The 17,237-nt window shown below is 38.6% G+C and overlaps 1 protein-coding gene across 15 annotated transcripts in view; it reads left to right on the top strand.

Annotated features, from left to right (window-relative positions):
• LOC131430107 (regulating synaptic membrane exocytosis protein 2) overlaps window positions 1-17,237 on the top strand; it is a 1,567,561-nt gene that overhangs the window by 411,740 nt on the left and 1,138,584 nt on the right. For all 15 annotated transcript variants that reach the window (XR_009229486.1, XR_009229487.1, XR_009229488.1 and 12 more), the window contains 3 exons: window positions 6,277-6,761; window positions 6,816-7,037; window positions 7,105-7,319. Coding sequence is in view for 12 of the 15 variants with exons in the window: in XM_058594797.1 (XP_058450780.1) it covers window positions 6,277-6,761; window positions 6,816-7,037; window positions 7,105-7,319 (922 nt within the window). In the remaining 3 variants the exon portion in view is untranslated. The remainder of the gene's footprint in view (window positions 1-6,276; window positions 6,762-6,815; window positions 7,038-7,104; window positions 7,320-17,237) is intronic.

Genomic DNA, 17,237 nt, shown 5'->3' with positions numbered 1-17,237 from the left:
TGACATCAGAGGAGGAATAGGCTTTGGTTATTTCTTAAGCACCTTCGTTAAGGACCAGAAGGGCTTTGAATGTGGGAGAATTTCTCGAAGCTTTTGCTGGAAGTTCCTGTTGCGAAGCTCAGATATCCTTTCCTGGATTATCGTAGTTAAGTTGTTATAAGTAGTCTTCCTATCTAGGATGCCAGTTCGTTGATACTGCCTCCGGTAGATATTCCGAAGTCGGATGAGTTTCTTGGTGACACTGTCGATTTGAAGAGAGGAACTCGGCATATATTGTACTGGAACCGTCCTGTCACGAGCGACTGTGATTGAATGCTGGAAGGAAGATAGGGCCGCATCGATTTCCATCGGGGAATCAAGTGCAAATCGATATTAATAAGTTGGTCGGCGATTTGTTGAAATTGGACCCAATCGGTGCGATAATAGTTCCTCCGTGGTTGAATAGGCACTGTTTCTGGTGAAGATCCCAACGTCAATATTACTGGAAAGTGGTCAGAAGAGAGCTCGTAGAAGACAACCGGAGAGCTGTCTATGGCGATGTTGCTGATGAATATATCCAAAATGGAATGAACTCCCGATCTGGAATGTCGCGTTGGTTGATCCGAAGTGAAGATGTTGTATTGTCCAGCTTCGTAATCTTCGGCAAGTACGAATCCGTTTCGATTCTGTCTTCTGTTTCCCCACAGCTCATGCCGTGCGTTCAGGTCCCCAGCAATGATGAATTTGTTCTGTCGTCGAGTGAGCATAGCCAGATCTCGCTTCAATGATGCACACGTACCATCTCGAAGATTGGTTTGTTTGGGGCAGTACGCTGCAATGATGATGATGGGTCCCATCGTCGTTGTAATCTCAATTCCGATGGCTTCTATGAGTTGCAATTTAAAGGCTGACAGAAGCCTGTGCTGAATGGATCGTTTAATGGCAATGGCAACTCCCCCTCCTCTGGTAGTTGTCCTGTCGAGCCTGTGAATCCTGTAATTGGAAATAAAAATAGAAATTTCAGGTTTGAGATGAGTTTCAGTTAAAATAGCAATATCGGCATTCTTCTCTTGAAGAAAGTCGGAAAATTCAGCAGTTTTGCTCCTGAGTGAGCAAGCATTCCAATTTACTATAACCAACTCATTATTTTGCATATTCGATGATGAATTTGCCTAAGGCGTTGATTTGATCTAACCGCGTTCTGCAGTTTCGTAGTTTTGTTGTCATTGTTTCAAAAATGACGATCAGTTGTTCAGCAGAAAATAAATCACCAGAGTCATCTTTTGCTTGTGGTTGATTATTGCCCCATCCAGGAGGGATTTTTGAGGAAGATTTTTTTTGTGATCCAGCGGCTGAATCTTTTGGATTGCTGCGAGGAAGTGGCGGTAAATTCGGAATATCCCTCTTCGGTGGGAGCCGTGGGAAATTAACTTCATCCTTCTGTGGAACATTCTTGCGCGTTGATTGTTTGCGGGACGCCTGTTGTCGAATTTTTGTGAACTCAGCACGTTTGGGACACGATTTGCTAGTAGATGGATGGTCGCCATCACAGTTCACACGTTTTACAGCGATATCATCTAGTAGGCAATTGTTGGTATTGTGTGGTTCGGCACATTTCCCGCACCGACTTTTCATGTGGCAATTCCTCGCTCCATGGCCGTAGTTCAAACAATTCGTGCACTGTGTGACATCCCGATGTACCGGTTTATACTTTTGCCATTCGATGATTATGTGAAATAACGATTTAATCGTTTTCAGTTGACTCATGGTGATGGAGCCCTTCTCCAGATGAATCAGGTACAGTTGATCTCTAAACTTTTTGTCCGTATTATGTCGCTTCATTTTAAATACCATCAAAGGCTTTAGTCCAGCCTCCGACAGTGCTTGCTTTAGTTCGGCTTCCATCATGTCGGGTAGTCCTCGAAGTACAACCTTCATAGGTTTGTTGGCGGCAATATCGTGTGTGAAGTATTCCGCTTTTGTCTGCTTCAGATAGCATTCCACTCCTTTGTAGTGGTTCAAAGCCGGAACAGTTATTTTGTAGCCTTCAGTACATAAACGGATTGTTGCCTGTAGTCCTTTGCTGAACAGTGTGTTGAAATCCGAGCGCAGAGTTGGTGGGTAGCCCTTCAGGTAGAAAGGCGGCATTTTTTCCTTCTTCTGCAGTTCCTCTTCGACATCTACTGGCAGATCAGCATATTGGTTTTTACTCAGCAAACGGTCGTTTACCTGTACATGATCGATTTTTGACCACGGTTGCCCTTTTATACGCAGTCAATTGAAGATATGTACCTGACTACCTCAAAATCGTCGTCCTTGCGCGAAAAAGCCAAGCAAAAGTAAAGAGTTTTCCGCGTTGTTTTCAAAGTTTGAGAAAACCTAATTTTTGAGTTGTTTGTGGTTATCTCACACTGTTCAAAATATTATCCTGAATTCCTGATCATATTTTTGATGAAATGGTGAAAGAATTATGTTGCTACTGTTAATACAAGTCGAGATATTCACGATTAAGTTCTGCCCATTCTTCCATATGGCTAATTTTGAAAAGGCACCCCATAGTAAAGTAAGTCGTATTCACGACAAAATATTCGTGTCATGTAAGTCATTTATTAGCTATATATGAAAATAAGGTATTTTTGTCTTCTAAAGTGTTTAGTTAATTCAAGTGCATATTCGAGAAGAAATCGTTCTGCATTCTTCTGGGAATGCAGAATGGTGTCGCTTTTGTTAAATCTCTAAGGCCTCTCGGTGGTTAGAGGTTTTATCAACCGTGCATTTCGGCACCTGCAGATCGTTCAGCATCCTTTCGGGGATGCAAGACGATTTATTTCTTTATGTTTTAAGCTGTTTCCCACCTCACCCAATTCCCAATTGCCTTCCATGTTCCTTTTATCCTTCCCTTCCCATCAGGAAGTTGATGAGATGCTACGGCAAGGCACAAATCTCCAAATATCTAGGGGAACATGCTACTTGAGCCAATTAGTTCTGATAACATAGGTGTAGGATTTCATTCAGTAAAAAGCATTCAAACGAAGAATTTGTTTTTTGAGACGAAGACAACTGTAAGCTGCAAATAGATTGGTTGGTTGGTGCTAATCGCAAAGGCTGCTGCAAAGCCAATATTCGGGGCGATTCCAGTTTCACAAGTACCTAAAATAGTGAAACTCACTTCACTGAGAAAGATATCCTAACCGATTTGAGAATTGTTTCATTTTGTAGGTTACACTAGTTTATGCACTAGCTTTCATGTTTTTAAAAAATCAAACAAAACTGTTAGAAAAATACATTTTTATATGAGAATAAGAGAGATATGAGAAAGGCAACATTACACCACTAGGTGGATAAAAACAGGTTTTACTTAATTTCGTGTGATTTTTGTACTAAATTCGGAATTCTACTTCTTCCGAATTGTTTACTAATAGAAATTCAAATAATTTTCGAATTCTATACATTCTGAAATGATGTCGTTCAAGCAATATTTTTTTAAATTGTAGTTGGTTTCTTTTGTCATGGGTTAGTATATGGAATTCATATAATTTTACGTTCTATTTCTTATTGTACAAGACCATTGAAATAATTCAAAGTTTTGTGTTGTCACAAAATTTATTCTAATAATAAAAAACAAATTCAACGTCTCTTTGAAACAAATGAAATCAACACGGATTTCAATATTTTCACTTTGATTTGCAGAAACGTTGGAACGCAATATATATCAGAAATTTTGAAATTTCCGATCTTCTACCGATTTTTGAGATTTTACGGAAAACCTAAAACAAAAAAAAACTAATATTAGTAGTTATCAATTCCGTTTGAGTTGTGCATAAAAAAATGTTTAGATCTTTTGTCCAATACAAAAACATAATTATTTTTAGAGTTTAGGTATATTTACCAAAATTTTTGAGATTTTCAGTGAAATTAAAGTTTCAGGTTTTTTGTAAATTTTGTTCATAATAAATTTCCAACTAAAATAATAAAAAAATATATGTCATAAAATTTCAAAGTTTTGATTTGTTTTTTTTTTTGCAGAATTTTCCCAATAATAGAACTTCTCTGTATTTGTACCAAATTTCTTGAGATTCTTTGAACGGATATATAATTTTGATCATGAATACATTGTTTCTGGCAATGATTTAAATATTTTGAATAAAAAAATGTACATGTCATCGCTTCAATTTTTGAGTTATAAACAAACGCGTAAAAAAAATGAAAAATTTATATATATTTATAAATTCATCGATTTTTCAATGTTTTCTTTAGATTGTGCAGGAATGGTAGTTGAGCGGAAATTGTAACTGGTATCACTAGCAATCGAATGATGTGTAAAAATATATAGGTCATCGCTTTGAATTTCGAGATATTTACGATCATTGTAAAAAGTCTCATCTTTTCTTTGGTCATCTATCCACAGTTTTCATTATAACTTTGAGTAGACAACCCTATTTGTCGTTTTTTTGTGCATTTTATTTCTGGAAGTAGTATCTTTCCAATGGTGAACAAATTTTGAAGATCGGTTGACTAACAACATAATTATGACTCGGTAAAGTTGAAGTATTCAATATTTTCTATGCGATGTTTAAGCCAAAGGAAAGAAAATTGGAAAGCAGATAGGGCATATTAGGCGTGTGAAAAAAAACTTGGAACGGGAAAAATCAAATTTTCATTGGTTTTCCTTTACCAATCGTCTTTTACAAAGTTTTGGAATCAATCTACGAACTTCACAAAATTCGAGGGTGTAAAATTTATTGAGATTCGTTGAAAAACAGCTGAGCTATGATAGCTTGAAGTTACCGTTTCAACTTTTTTTGAGGTTTGGTATTTGGAGTGTTAACTTATAAGCCATTTCGCACCCTTTAATCCTGCTAGCACTCAGTCGACGCCGTTCTATTGACCAAATGTCATCATAGACACACGGGAAGGCATGAGATAGGAACTTGTTAGGACTTAGTTATCTCACCATTTGACGACCATCTGGAAATCTTTTTCATTGTATGGACAAACTTCTTTCCATGAAGTATTTTCAATTATTTTAATAATATGATAGTTTCGTGCATTTATTCTAATCTAGACTCTTTGGATTTTTTTGTCGTGAATACGACTTACTTTACTATGGGGTGCCTTTTCAAAATTAGCCATATGGAAGAATGGGCAGAACTTAATCGTGAATATCTCGACTTGTATTAATGGTAGCAACATAATTCTTTCACCATTTCATCAAAAATATGATCAGGAATTTAGGATAATATTTTGAACAGTGTGAGATAACCACAAACAACTCAAAAATTAAGTTTTCTCAAAATTTCAAAATAATGCGGAAAACTCTTTACTTTCGCTTGGATTTTTCGCGCAAGGACGACGATTTTGAGGTAGTCAGGCACATATCTTCAACTGAATGCGTATAAAAGGGGAACCGTGGTCGAAAATCGATCATTTCTTTTCGTGCGTTCGGTGAAAGCAGACGTCGTGGGAGTTGAACCTTCAACCAGCAGCGACGGAGAGTGCCTTTTGCGTGGTTAAACCCTCAAACGCTTAGGTAGCAACTTTCATTCGCTTGCTGGCCATCAAGACGAGAAGACTGCCATCGCAAGAGTTAAACCATCAGCGACGGAGAGAGCACCTGCCATCATTTGGTTTTCGGTAGTCATAACGAGAAGTTCAATTTTCAGATTGTAGTTTCGCAATATAGGTTTAGAATTCAGAGCCTGTGTGCTGAAACTGGATTCTGGAACTGTATTCCGGAACTAATTTGAGTTTCTAAATTGCAATTCTAGAATTGAAACTGGATTCTGAGTCTGTTATTGGTTCTAAATTTAGTTTTTGAACTCAGGATTCAGTTCTTTATTCCAGACTTCTTCTATTCGGTTCTTTTTAGAACCATAATAATACTCCTAAAGAATTATGCGGAAATTTACTTTACTGTACTCTATAAAACCTATTCTGGTAGTCATGGCGAAAAATCGTCTTCATGTTTTAGAGCTTAGTTCTGGAATATGGGTTTAGAATTCAGAGTCTGCGTGCTGAACTAACTCAAATCGTCACCATTTTTTTATTATAAAGAACTATACTGCTTATTTCATAGTATTTAAGTGCGTTTCAGAATGTTTAATGTAACTAATCTGTAATTTAGTCTAGGCGCATCGTTTAAATTTCTAGTAATGAAAGAGGGGAAAGTTGCACAATTCAAACAATCGATGAACTACCAATTCGAATTCGGAAGCATAAATAAAGCGTGTCATATTCGTATTCACGACATCCAGTTATGTCTCTGACATTACACACCCGTACTTTTTTCTGTTTCAGGAATCATGGCGATGCAGTGTTTGTCGTAGGAAAATGGCCTCACGAGTTTGTATTCCTCAGGAATCAACTGATTCTGCTTTGGAAATTCCGGTTCTAGAAACAATTCAACGGCGCCATTCCGATGTTAAACTTATTTCGACACAATGTTTGAGTATCATTAACGGTACTGCACTAGCTCCTCCTAGAAGTCCTGAGCTTCGCAGGCATTCGGATGTTTCCCCTGCATCATTGAAAGAACTTGAAAAACTGAAAAGTTCTAAGACATCGGATACAGATTGGAAAAAAGGGTACAGTTCTAGTCCAAGTAGATCTTCTAGTCCACCAAGGCGTTTGGATCCGGAAACAGCCGCCTCAAGGATTGCTTCAAGAAGGCCGTCTATGAGGATGACTCGACAACGAAGTTATGATGAGGAAATTAATGCTTCCAGTAATGAATCGAAACATTTGGAAACAAATCTTGGGCTTCCTGCTCCAATGCCACGAAGGTAAACACTCAATAAAAATAGGGTTTTAATGCAATCTACTTTTCCTCTTTATAGGAAATCAGCGTACGATGTTTATGCTCCAGGAATTATAGCAGTTGCTTTGCAATCCACATCCTTGAAAGATTTGGAAGTTGCTAGTTCACGAAGGTCATCTTTCAAAATACCAATTTCGGATAACAATTCAAACAATGAAGAGACTGCGAGCTCTGATCATATTATTCAATCGGCATTGAATGTAGATGAGGAACGAAGGACTAAAAGAAGAGGATCCCAATTGTAAGTACTGTCGTTTTTTCTGATGATGTTCAAGTTTTAAAACCATTACCATTTTCTTTGTTCATAGACCGGATATTGCAGCGATCAGAAATAATCAAAATATTTCCAACATTCCTCTTTATCAATGTCCTGCTCTTGAAGATTTGGAAGCCCCTCGTCGTCAAACTTCTTTAGATGGTGAGGCTATCAAGATTGTCATTCATGACGTTGATTCGGGACCACTTTTTGCATCGAAAAGAAGAGTCATATTGCAGAAGGATCCATCTGATAAGGCTCACAGAAGTAAGATACTATTTTTATATTATTCCACTTTTTTCAAATAGATAGTCTATGAAATCTATGTTAAAATTGTCAAAATTGTCAAATAAAAAGCCTATGAAATCTATGCATATACTGTAGAATTGAGTGTCGTATACCAATTGAATCAGTTTGTCGAGATCGTAAAGTTTCTGTGAGTTCAGTAAGTTCAGCCATCGGACAGTGCAACCGGATGGTTGTGACGCGCTTCCAGTCGCCGTGAAAAGTTATTTATCTACATATACGAAACATATTGTTTATGTGAAAATTTTATTTAATTCGCCATGGTCACAGTGCAATTAAACATGGTCGACCTAGCATTCATCGATAGTCATTTATACAATTAATGAGTGACCTCATTTCATCCGGGTTCAAATTGTAATAATTAAAAATAATTACTATTAGAGATGATATTGTGAACAATTTTTTCAAACGAAATTTGTGCTTTTAAATTCTTTATACGTAGGTAAATCTTACTATAAGGGATTTGATATGGTAAGTACAATCTGTACCATTGTCATTTAACACACGCGTGTCTAACTCCATTTTAGATTTGATTGCAGTCGTAATTGAGTTTCAATGAATATAATCACCGTCTGATTTAGTAAACACATGTGTATATGTGTATCTATTGCTGTGATAGTGTATGATTTTTAGTACCCCTAAAAAATCCCAACAAAAATTACTATATTCGTACATTCAAACAAGTGCCATAAAGTGCTAAGCATGTCACAAGTATCCTTATCGGACGACGAAGATAATATATTGCGTTCTCCCACTACGACGATGGAATAGAATGGTTTTCATTGAAACGGGAAATCAAAAGAGAAGAACAACTCCAAGCGTTCGGCCAATTCTCCAGCAAATAATTTGGACAAAAAGCAAAAACAACGCTATTCGAACAAGTTAAAAGTGTGCGTAAAGCGAAACAGTGCAAATTTAGACGACATATTTTTTAACAAATTGTGCGACGAGTACGACTCCAACTAAAAATAGCTAACGAACAACAGCAGCCTGCTTTTACTGGCTCTAGCCATAACCAGGGAATCGATTGGTTTAAAGCTGGCGATAAATTTAGGTTAAAGAGGCTAAAACAATCATTGGTTTCTGTTGCCGCATTTGGAGTGCTACCGGAATATACAGTATTGCCTTACACTCGCAAATAGTAATTTATCTAAAAAGCTTTGGAAAGTTAACAAGATTCTACCACCTGAATGCGGAAAATATCCTGTTAACATGGGTATAAAGGAAGAGTCGGTCGTGCTCTTGGGAAACAAGAAAACCGCATGTTCTACGCTCTAAATCAAATATCGGTCAAAATCTATCCAAAATCGGGTTAGAATATATATATACAATTAGTTTGTTTTACATAAAAATATTATTAGAGAAACTTTTCTCTTATTCTTTATTATATATCATAGCTTTTTATAACCACCTATTTGGATTATCCTTTAAGGCTTTAGTTTTTCTTGTAGATTAGCGTGTACTGTTTCAATCAGAAAAGGGTGTAAGTCTCAGAGCAGTGGTTAACTTTCAGATAAATTACAATAAATGCGGTTTTTTATGGGAACAAGCTACTTGATACATAGGGAGGCTGATGGACCAATTTATGAGTTCTCTTCAAATCAAGTCAGTCTATGCGCCGTGTGGTTTCCGGCGGTAAACTATTTATCACAATTTGATCGACTGGGTTCCTGCCTCATATCGTAAGAGGCGATAAAACATGTGCTTCAAATTCAAGGTGTATTTCTGTGCCGAGGACTGAATGGCTGGTGGAGTGAAAAGTGCTAATCGCAAACGGAATGTTTTATGGTTCAGCCCATGCTATGTTAAGCAAAGTTCTGACCCAGTAGACATCTTTCAAATTCTTCACAAATCGTGAAACTTAAATTGAATGGTTATACCACGTAAAAACAACTTATATGGTCTGCTGTATGCATTTGTAAGTTCCTAATATATTCAAGTTGTTAGACAGTGAGAGCGAGTCATCACCTAGTGATGATTTTTAAAGAACAGTAACTTACTGCAACATATATGGATCTCCGCTCATAATCGGTAGTGATGTAAATGCTCATCACGCCATCTGGGGTAAACATAAGAGGCTCTACTTTGATGGAGTACTTAAGTAGTACAAATTTACACATACTCAATACAGGAAATCGATCAACTTTTAAACGATCTGGCAGGTAAGAGGTGTTGGATCTAACTCCCTGCTCGAGTAGGATTTCTCATGAATTGTCAAATTGGGTTGTGCCGAACGAGCTCGAGGCATCGTTATCTGATCACAAATACATCAATTTCGATCATCTAAACACTAAGTTCGATATCATCACTTATCGTAACCCCAAATCTACTAACTGGGATTTTTACATTGAGGGGTTGCCAACTAGTTTTCATGGTTACGTACTAATAGTTGAATCTCCAAAGGACTTGGATGATGTTGCAGATATGACAAACTCGCTCATAGTTGAGGCATATGAAGAGGCTTGCCCACTTCGTTCCGTGGGATCTAGCAAAGAAATTCTTTGGTGGAACGCTGAACTCGCTTAGAAAACTGTGTAACTCACTTAGAAAACTGTGTAGAAGAGCCTAGAATCACCGAGATGAATCGGCGACATTCGTGACACCTCACCGAGCTTACAAAACTGCTATCCTTCGCAATAATATCTCTAGTCTAAATGAGGCTAGTAGATTAAATAAACTATTGTCGAAATCGAAAGACTTTCATGATAATTGAATAAAAATTAAATACGGTGAATTCATTTAATTGACAAATGAACACGAGGTACTTAATTCTGTTTAATACACATTCCCCAGAATGTACGGAGTTATCACAGGTAGCTGTTCCTGAGTTCTTCTCATGCAACTGCGATGGGCTTTAGCTCGTGAAATCGTTACAACTGATTCGATAAAATGGGCAGTGGATAGTTTGCTCCGTACAAATCTCCGGGGAAGATAAAATATTTCTTATATGACTTAAAAAAGGGTTTGAATACTTCAAACCTATTTTAGTAAAAATTCTTACATGCGACAGGATATATTCCAGTCGATCACTTTATCAGGGATGTTAGCCTTCACGAGCATCCGCTTCATGAATTGCAACACGCTTACCAGTGTGGAAAATCCACTATCATTTTATTACACAATGTAGTTTATAATAAACAAAAAGCATTTTCACAAATACAGCCTTGCTGGGAGTTTCTTAGATATAGAAGGCGCGATTGACAACGTGTCTTTCGTTTCAATTCTAGAAGCCGCGCGTAGTTATAGAGTATCCCCCTCTATAATAAATTGGATCCACACAGTGCTTGGAAATCTACTCTACTAAGTTTGCATTCTTCTTCATTGGGACAGGCAGAGATTAGAAGACAAAGAGTTTGTGGTTGTCCCCAAGGTTCTTCTTTGCCATTGTTATGGAACCTCGTTGCAGATCGACTGTTAAGAAAACTAAATGATCTTGGCTTTCCGACCTACGGTTTCGCCGATGATTTATTTGTATATGTTCTTCCTTCACCGTCGACCACAACCACCAAATTTTATTTGCATAACAGTAGATCAACGGCAATCAACTCTATACAGACAATCGTACCAGCTCGCCATCAACAACCAATCATTCCGAAACTATTCTGTATGCTTCATCTCATCCCACCAACTTTACACAAACCGAGTCAAGATCAACGACAACACTCTAGCCGTTACCTGCTCTAATCAACACCAACAGGCAAGCCAATACTATATCTGTACTATCTAATGTACTATATGTAGGACCTAGCCAACTTATATTTTTTTTAATTTTAAGAAAAAATAACCATATCGGCACGTGCCAAAATTACGTATTCCCCGTCTTGGCTGATGAATTCATTTTATAATTTCATCTGCTCGCAGTGGCGATAGAATCCAAACTGATTCAATTTTTGTTAAGAGATTTCCTTTTATGTGATTTCGTTTGTAGCTTTCTCACTAATGGGCGGTCCTAACGGCTATAAAAATAGCCGCATTCAGAATTTTAATGCTGATTATTTCATTTCGGATTTGCATAATTTATTGAAAGAAACTATCAATATGATGAAGGGATTCGTTTCTAGCATTCAGAAAGGTCAAATTGCGTAATTCTCTACGACATTAAACTCTGGAACATTTTTCGCAAAAACAAAAAAGGCTTCACTTGATCTCGATTACTGTGAGTTTCACACAGCGAAAAGTGCACAAATCTAAGCAAACTGTTCTTGATTTGCAGTAAACTGAGGATATTTCCCTACGATTTGCAAACAACAAATCCTAATAGTTCTTTAGAAAACTTTTAGAGCCATTAGAACGGCTGATCTTGTGCAATGCTCTCCACCGTTGTTTTTTTCCCAATGCTAATGACTGGCAGCTGTGACGTAATCGCTCTTGTCGAAAGCGTGCAGACGACACAAAACACATCTGCTCGCAGTGACGATACAATCCAAACTGATTCAAGTTTTGTTGAGAGGTTTGTTTCTACCTGATTTCCTTTGTAGCTTTTTCACTAATGGCGGTCCTAACGGCTATAAAAATAGCCGCATACAGAATTTTAATGTCGGTTATTTCATTTCGGATTTGCATATTTTATTGAAAGAAACCATCAATATGCTGTAGGGATTCGTTTCCAGCATTCAGAAGAGTCAAATTGCGTAATTCTCTACGACATTAAACTCTGGAACATTTTTCGCAAAAAAAAGGCTTCACTTGATCTCGATTACTGTGAATTTTACACAGCGAAAAGTGCACAAATCTAAGCAAACTGTTCTTGATTTGCAGTAAACTGAGGATATTTCCCTACGATTTGCAAACAACAAATCCTAATAGTTCTTTAGAAAACTTTTAGAGCCATTAGAACGGCTGATTTTGTGCAATGCTCTCCACCGTTGTTTTTTCCCAATGCTAATGACTGGCAGCTGTGACGTAATCGCTCTTGTCGAAAGCGAAACTAGCTGTGCAGACGACACAAAACACATCTGTTCGCAGTGGCGATAGAATCCAAACTGATTGAATTTTTGTTAAGAGATTTCGTTTTATGTGATTTCGTTTGTAGCTTTTCCACTAATAGGTGGTCCTAACGGCTATAAAAATAGCCGCATACAGAATTTTAATGTCGATTATTTCATTTCGGATTTGCATAATTTATTGAAAGAAACTATCAATATGCTGTAGGGATTCGTTTCTAGCATTCACAAGGACCAAATTGAGGAACTTACTGCGATATTCACCACTTTTCGGAACATTTTTTCCGGACGATTTGTTGTACAGCAGCAGATATTTTGTTCTCTTCCTTAGAACGCGTTCTGATTGGCTGGTGTTGACATGGAGCAAATGAGACAGGTTTTTCAATAGTGTACTATTGAAATACTTCAATGCTTTTGCTATACACGCATAAATTGAAAAATTTCGATTCTATTGGTAGTTAGATTATATAAATCCTTTCACAGAGCACTGAGCTATGAGCTTTAAAAATACGAGAAAGGCAAACGCGCCTTATGAATTATCCTCTTTGAAACTCGTTTATACCAAACATTTCAGAAAAGTTTAATTTTGAATTATTTGAGACTATGTCACAAAACTGAACATTTTATCATGAAATTGTGATCATATTTCCATGTCGGCATGTCGCAAGAATTATGTTGATTCATTAGATACAACAAGAGATATTCACGATCAAAAACTTATCACTCTCTCAGAGGATAAATTTTGAAAAGGCACCTCATAGTAAAAATGGGTTGTATAGAGGTACAGTAAAGTAAATTCCGCATAATTCTTTAGGAGTATTATTATGGTTTTAAGAAGAACCGAATAGAAGTCTGGAATAGAGAACTGGACCCTGAGTTCAAGACCTAAATTTTGATCCAATAACAGACTCAGAATCCAGTTTCAGTCGCTGCTGGTTCTCGCCTTGATGGCCAGCAAGCGAATGAGAGATGCGACCTGAGCGTTTGAGGTTTTAACCACGCAGAAGGTGCATTCTCCGTCGCTGCTGGTTAACTCCCGCTGCTGCTGCTGGTTAAGGTCCTGTCGCCTCGATGGCCAGCAAGCGAATGAGAGATGCGACCTGAGCGTTTTAGGTTTTAACCACGCAGGAGGTATTCTCCGTCGCTGCTGGTTGATGATTCCACTCCCACGACGTCTGCTTCCATCGAACGCACGAAAAGAAATGATCGATTTTCGACCACGGTTGCCCTTTTATACGCATTCAGTTGAAGATATGTGCCTGACTACCTCAAAATCGTCGTCCTTGCGCGAAAAACCCAAGCGAAAGTAAAGAGTTTTCCGCGTTGTTTTCAAATTTTAAGAAAACTTAATTTTTGAGTTGTTTGTGGTTATCGCACTCTGTTCAAAATATTATCGTGAATTCCTGATCATATTTTTGATGAAATGGTGAAAGAATTATGTTGCTACCATTAATACAAGTCCAGATATTCACGATTAAGTTCTGCCCATTCTTCCATATGGCAAATTTTGAAAAGGCGTCCCATAGTAAAGTAAGTCGTATTCACGACAGAACAATGCAGTGAATGTCAGTTGGAAATAAACGAAATTGAGCCGTTGTGCTGTGGTTTCTGTGAATTTTATTTTTATATCACCCAGCATTGCTGTGGGTTTAGTTTTACTCGTGCCAACCGTGAGCTCTTTACTCAAGTAAAAGCTCTATTTGAATGTCTAAACTATAGAAAAGAACTAAACGGCAGGAGCATTAAACAATATATCTCCTACACGGTTTCATCCGGAGCTACCTCATCATCCGTTGGTGAATCATCTGAAGATCGCTTACCAGCTCAAGTTTATCAGTTGTTTAAGTTAGTTGAAAAACTGAACGACAAAGTCGATCGATGCAAAACATTCCGAAAATTTGTTGAGTTATCAAAACCCAAAGGACACCGAGCAATTTCAATCAGCTGTAACTAATTTAAATCGATTTGACAACACTATTGATCATCTTTCTGTATACGGTGAAGACTAGGGTTTGCTAAAACCATGATAACTATTCTCGGCGGCTTTCTGTTGACGTTGGAAACCCTAGGGTTTCCACCACAGGCGAGTATTATACTATTCCTTATATTTCCGGATTTTATGCTTCTTTGTCGCAGTTTATAGTTGGTGATGAATGCCGTCTTTGGATATACTACCAGAATGTTCGTGGACTGCGAAGTAAAATTGACGAATTTTTTTTATTTATTAATTTATTTGGAGCATTATTTATCAATTTATTTGGAGCAGAGAAAAGCCCACTGGACTTATTCTTATTCTTTCAGTCGTAGATCACGCGACCCGCGTGATTTACAGCAGAGACCCTCTGCTGTACACAGGAGGCGTCTTTATTCAACTCGGTTCATGGCTGTTAGCCGCCAGCATCGGTAGATGAGTATGAAATGCTGCATCCCGTACAGCTAAATCCAAGGTGGCAGACCCATCAACGGGATCGTGCTAGTGCTAGTTGGGACGTTAAACAGAGCAAGCACGATGATCCTCCGGCGAGACAGGGGGTTGACGTAGGCCTAATAAGCCGCCCGTAAAATATTTATTACGAATAATATAGGAGAGAATACGACCCGGAACAATCGATATAGACCCACGCGACGACATAAGGACTACGATTGGCAACTTGGAACATGGAACTGCAAGTCGCTAGGTTTCGCAGACTGCGTCAGGATAATATACGACGAACTAAATCCTCGCAACTTCGACGTCGTGTGGAAAAGCGGATATCGAGCGGCTACCTTCTACCAAAGCTGTGACACAACGAACGAGCTGGGAACTGGCTTTATAGTGCTGGTCAAGATGCGTCAGCGAGTGATTGGGAGGCAGCCGATCAACGCTAGGATGTGAAAGTTGAAAATTAAAGGCCGTTTTTTCATTTACAGCATCTTGCACTGCCCACATGAAGGGAGACCTGATGACGAGAAAGAAGCGTTCTACGTGCAGCTGGAACAAGCCTATGACGGCTGCCCACGCAGAGACGTAAAAATTGTCATCGGTGACATGAATGTCCAGGTAGGAAGGGAGGCAATGAACCGACCGGTAATCGGGCCAAACAGCCTGCATGCCGCATCGAATAACAAAGGCCAACGATGTGTCAACTTTGCGGCCTCCCGAGGAATGGCAATCAGAAGCACCTTCTTTCCCCACAAGGATATCCACAAAGCTACCTGGAGATCACCTGACTAACAGACCGAAAACCAAATCGTCCACGTTTTGATCGACGGAAAATTTTTATCGGACATCATCAATGTTCGCACCTACCGCAGTGGGAATATAGATTCGGACCACTACTTGATTACTGTATGCATGCGCTCAAAGCTTTCGACGGTGGCTACCAAACATCGAAACCGAACGCCGCGGTTTAACATTGCGCGGCTCCGGGATGCTGGAGCAGCTCAAGATTACGCGAGTTAACGACCTTGCTACCCGGACTTGCACCCGACGACACCTCAGCAGTAACCAGGCAGCAGAGCACATTATGTGCTGACGCAGAACACGGTATACATTTTGGCATGTTGCGAATTGTGGCAACGTGTGCAGAACGCACGGCATCTAGGGTATTGTTAGTTTAATTTTTCGGAATAAAGTCAGTCTTGAATTAGCCTTAAACTTGAATTTACGTTTTTTAAAAAGAAACCCAAAGACTCGATTTCTTAACTGGCGCCCGAATAGGGACCGCCTCGCGTGTGGGAATAGTATAAGTTCCAAGTGTCGGTGAAAACTCTTAAGTGAACAGTGAAACTGTGAAATCTGGTTCAAAGATCCTGCACCGATAACGAACAAAGTAAGTTCTAAGTGTCAGTAAAAGTTCTTAAAGTGAACAGTAAAACTGCAGAATCTGATTCGAAGAGCCATCACCGATAATAAACTAAACGAGACGTGGGACACCGAGGAGTCAACCCGATCGGCATTAGAACCCTTAGTAGCTGCTCAGCAAAAAGGACACACCGACGTGCCTGCCCACGTTTCCCCCACAAGAAGAGGTGGCAAATAAAACAAAAAGTCCAGTTTTGGAAATGCTGGCATTAATGTCAGTAGATATATAATTAGATTAGATTACTCATTAGTGACATCAGTGAAAAAAATGTTTTGTCAAAATAGAGAGGAAAAAGAGTCGATTAGTTTACTGTTTCGGAAAAATAATGCAACCGCAACTGGAACCTTCACCAGAAGCGGAGCTCGCTCGCCGACAGAAGCTCGCTATCGCCAATTTTTCTAATGTGGGAAAATTATCGGACTTTGTCCGAGATTTAGTAAAATTTGATGGCAAACCAACGGAACTAATAAGTTTGATTAGTGATGTCGAGGGCATATTTAATCTCTATCGAAATCTTCCATCCGACTCGACCGAATTCGAACTATTGCAATGAACAATCAGAAGAAAGGTCGTTGGTGAGGTCTCTGACGTTCTCAATGCCAATAATGTTCTATATAATTAGCAAAATATAAAAGACACCTTATTACTCTACTACAGAGATACGCGTGATCTCAAAACCCTTGACTACGAACTAACGACAATTTGCAAAGGTAGCAATGCGAGTCTTAGTAGTAATTTCAGCCGAGTTAATGATTTATTGGCAGCTATGGTAGTTCAGGTCCAAACAGATCCAGTACTTAGCACCAATGCTGAAACGCACATAGCTGATTTCAGAGAGAAATCTCTTGACTCATTTACAAGAGGTCTAGAGAAACCTTTAAGTATACTACTGAAGACAGCGGATGTGAAAACACTAAGCAAAACGTATCACTTCTGTACAGACTATTAAAATATGGATGCGAGAAATGCACCATTCAAAAACCAATATTCTAATCATCCATTGCCAAACCGAGGGATTTTAATTCACAGAAACTGTCGCCCTCAGTTCCACCGCGCCGATCATCTGTTCACTCATCTTACGGACCATTTAC

This window comes from Malaya genurostris, chromosome 2, assembly GCF_030247185.1.
Source record: "Malaya genurostris strain Urasoe2022 chromosome 2, Malgen_1.1, whole genome shotgun sequence".
Classification (NCBI taxonomy): domain Eukaryota; kingdom Metazoa; phylum Arthropoda; class Insecta; order Diptera; family Culicidae; genus Malaya; species Malaya genurostris.
Note: the sequence above shows the minus strand (reverse complement) of the source record. Positions and strands in the feature narration are given on the sequence as shown.